This window comes from Pediculus humanus, genomic scaffold, assembly GCF_000006295.1.
Source record: "Pediculus humanus corporis 1103172107866 genomic scaffold, whole genome shotgun sequence".
In the NCBI taxonomy this organism is placed as follows: Eukaryota; Metazoa; Arthropoda; class Insecta; order Psocodea; family Pediculidae; genus Pediculus; species Pediculus humanus.
In genome coordinates, this window is record NW_002987445.1 from 574,758 (window position 1) to 576,824 (window position 2,067).

The window sequence follows — 2,067 nt, forward strand, 5'->3', positions numbered from 1 at the left end:
TAAAATTATTACGTACAATTAACGTTAATGACATAAAAATTCAATGATTTTATAAAATGGAAACGAGGATTAACTTCTTATTATTAATAATAATAATAATAATTGTAGGTGCTTAATTAATTTATTATTATTATTATTATTATTATTATGGCAACGGGATAGAGAAACGTTGTAATTTATTCGTTTAAATTAAATTAAATTTATTGTTACAGATAAAAACAGTTTTTCTACATTGGCTACCGTGCGTATTGAGAATGTCACGGCCTTCAGGTAACGGTAGCGATATAACTCCGCCGACAAGACGACTTCCGACAGTTAGAGAATTAGAGCTCAAGGAAAGATCGTCAAAAAGCCTTTTAGCAAACGTATTAGACATAGACGATGATTTTAGACATCACGCACCCAGTTTACAAACTTCCGGCCACGCGGCCGCGGGATACCTTCGTAGTCATTCGCATCACGACGAAAGCAGCGGCTCTCTTTTGCCGAGTTCCTGTTTGGGACCACACAGAGAGCTTGCTCTTATATTAAAAGAGCTCAGAATCATAACGGATAAATTGAGAAAAGAAGATGAAGCTGCGGAAATAACAAATGACTGGAAGTTTGCCGCGATGGTCGTAGACCGTCTGTGCCTCATCATCTTTACCTTGTTCACCATCATTGCGACCATAGCAGTGCTTTTTTCAGCGCCTCATATTATCGTCACGTAATTCCGGCCGTTTGTTTTAATTAATTCTTTGTTGTTATTTAAGATATGATATTATTATTATTATTATGTGACGAGCTCAATAATACAAGTGGTTTTATAATTTCTTTTTCTTTTCTTTTCTTTTTTTTTTTTTATAGTAACGGAAAAAAAAAATAATAAGTGAGTCAGTTTATTTTAAGTTTATTTTTCGTAATTTATACATATATATAAATATTATTATTATTTTTTTTACATTTCTACGTTCTTCGCAATAAAAAAAAAACGATCGTTCGTATAAAAAAAAAATTATTTAAAGTGTGTAAGAATAGTAGTGTGTGTGCGCGTGCGTATGTGAGAACCAAGAACCATCACACGATTGATTTTGATATTGTATACGATTTGTGAATATCAAGTGAAAGTGATTTAAAAAAATTATTCAAATGGATACTTATTAATAAGGATACAATAAACCGGATATACAACACATCAATCAATAAATGAATGAATCAATCAATCAATTCATCAATCAATCAATAAATCATCAAAATCGCAGGCAAGATATTCAATTTTTTTTTTTTTTACATAACATACATACGTATTTATATATTTATAAATATTTTCCATTTTTTTTTCTTTTGTAATTTTTTCTTCTAATGACCCGTTTCTTTTTTTTCTTCTCTCTATCTCTTTTTTTTAATTCTCTTACTAACTCAACAAACAAACAAACAAAACTATAAAAAAAAAATTTATATTTTTTATTAATTAATTAATTAATTAAATTCAGTCAAAAATATTATTGACTGTTGTTAAAGTATGTTTTAATAATAAACAAAATATATTCTGACGATGAATTTTTTTTTTAAAAAAAATCACGTCGGACATATTAGTAGTTGCGTTGTAGTGACCGTATAATACTTTTAAATAATAATAATAATAATAATAATAATAATGATAAAACGTTATCGCTTATTTAAAAAGTGATATCATATTTATTATATTAAAATAACTTTATATACATAGTTGATATTTATATAATTTTAAACAAAAAAAAAAAAAGAGGAATTTTTAAATAATTAATTTTAATAAATTTTTATTAAACCGTAAGGTTAATAATTATTAATTAATTAATGAATAATAATAATAATAATAATAATAATAATAATAATATAATCATTCGTTTTTTTTTCATTTTTTTTTTAATAACGATGCTGCTGCGAACGTTACCCGAATATTATCAATAAAAAATTTTTTAAATAATTTTATAGTTAATAAAAGGTGGGGGTGTGTGCATGCGTGTGCGTGCGTGCGTGCGTGTCATCCCTTTAATAACTAAAAAAAAAAAAAAACGTTTTTATAGTGACCACGTAATTATTTTTAAC

At 26.5% G+C, this 2,067-nt stretch overlaps 1 protein-coding gene across 1 annotated transcript; it reads left to right on the top strand.

Moving 5' to 3' along the window:
- Positions 1–254: 254 nt before the first annotated feature.
- Positions 255–780, top strand: Phum_PHUM386280 (nicotinic acetylcholine receptor subunit dalpha6, dalpha7, putative; the record flags this gene model as incomplete). Its single annotated transcript, XM_002428436.1, has 2 exons — positions 255–706; positions 753–780. The coding sequence occupies 2 exons, from the start codon at positions 255–257 to the stop codon at positions 778–780; spliced, it is 480 nt and encodes a 159-aa protein (XP_002428481.1).
- Positions 781–2,067: the final 1,287 nt, after the last annotated feature.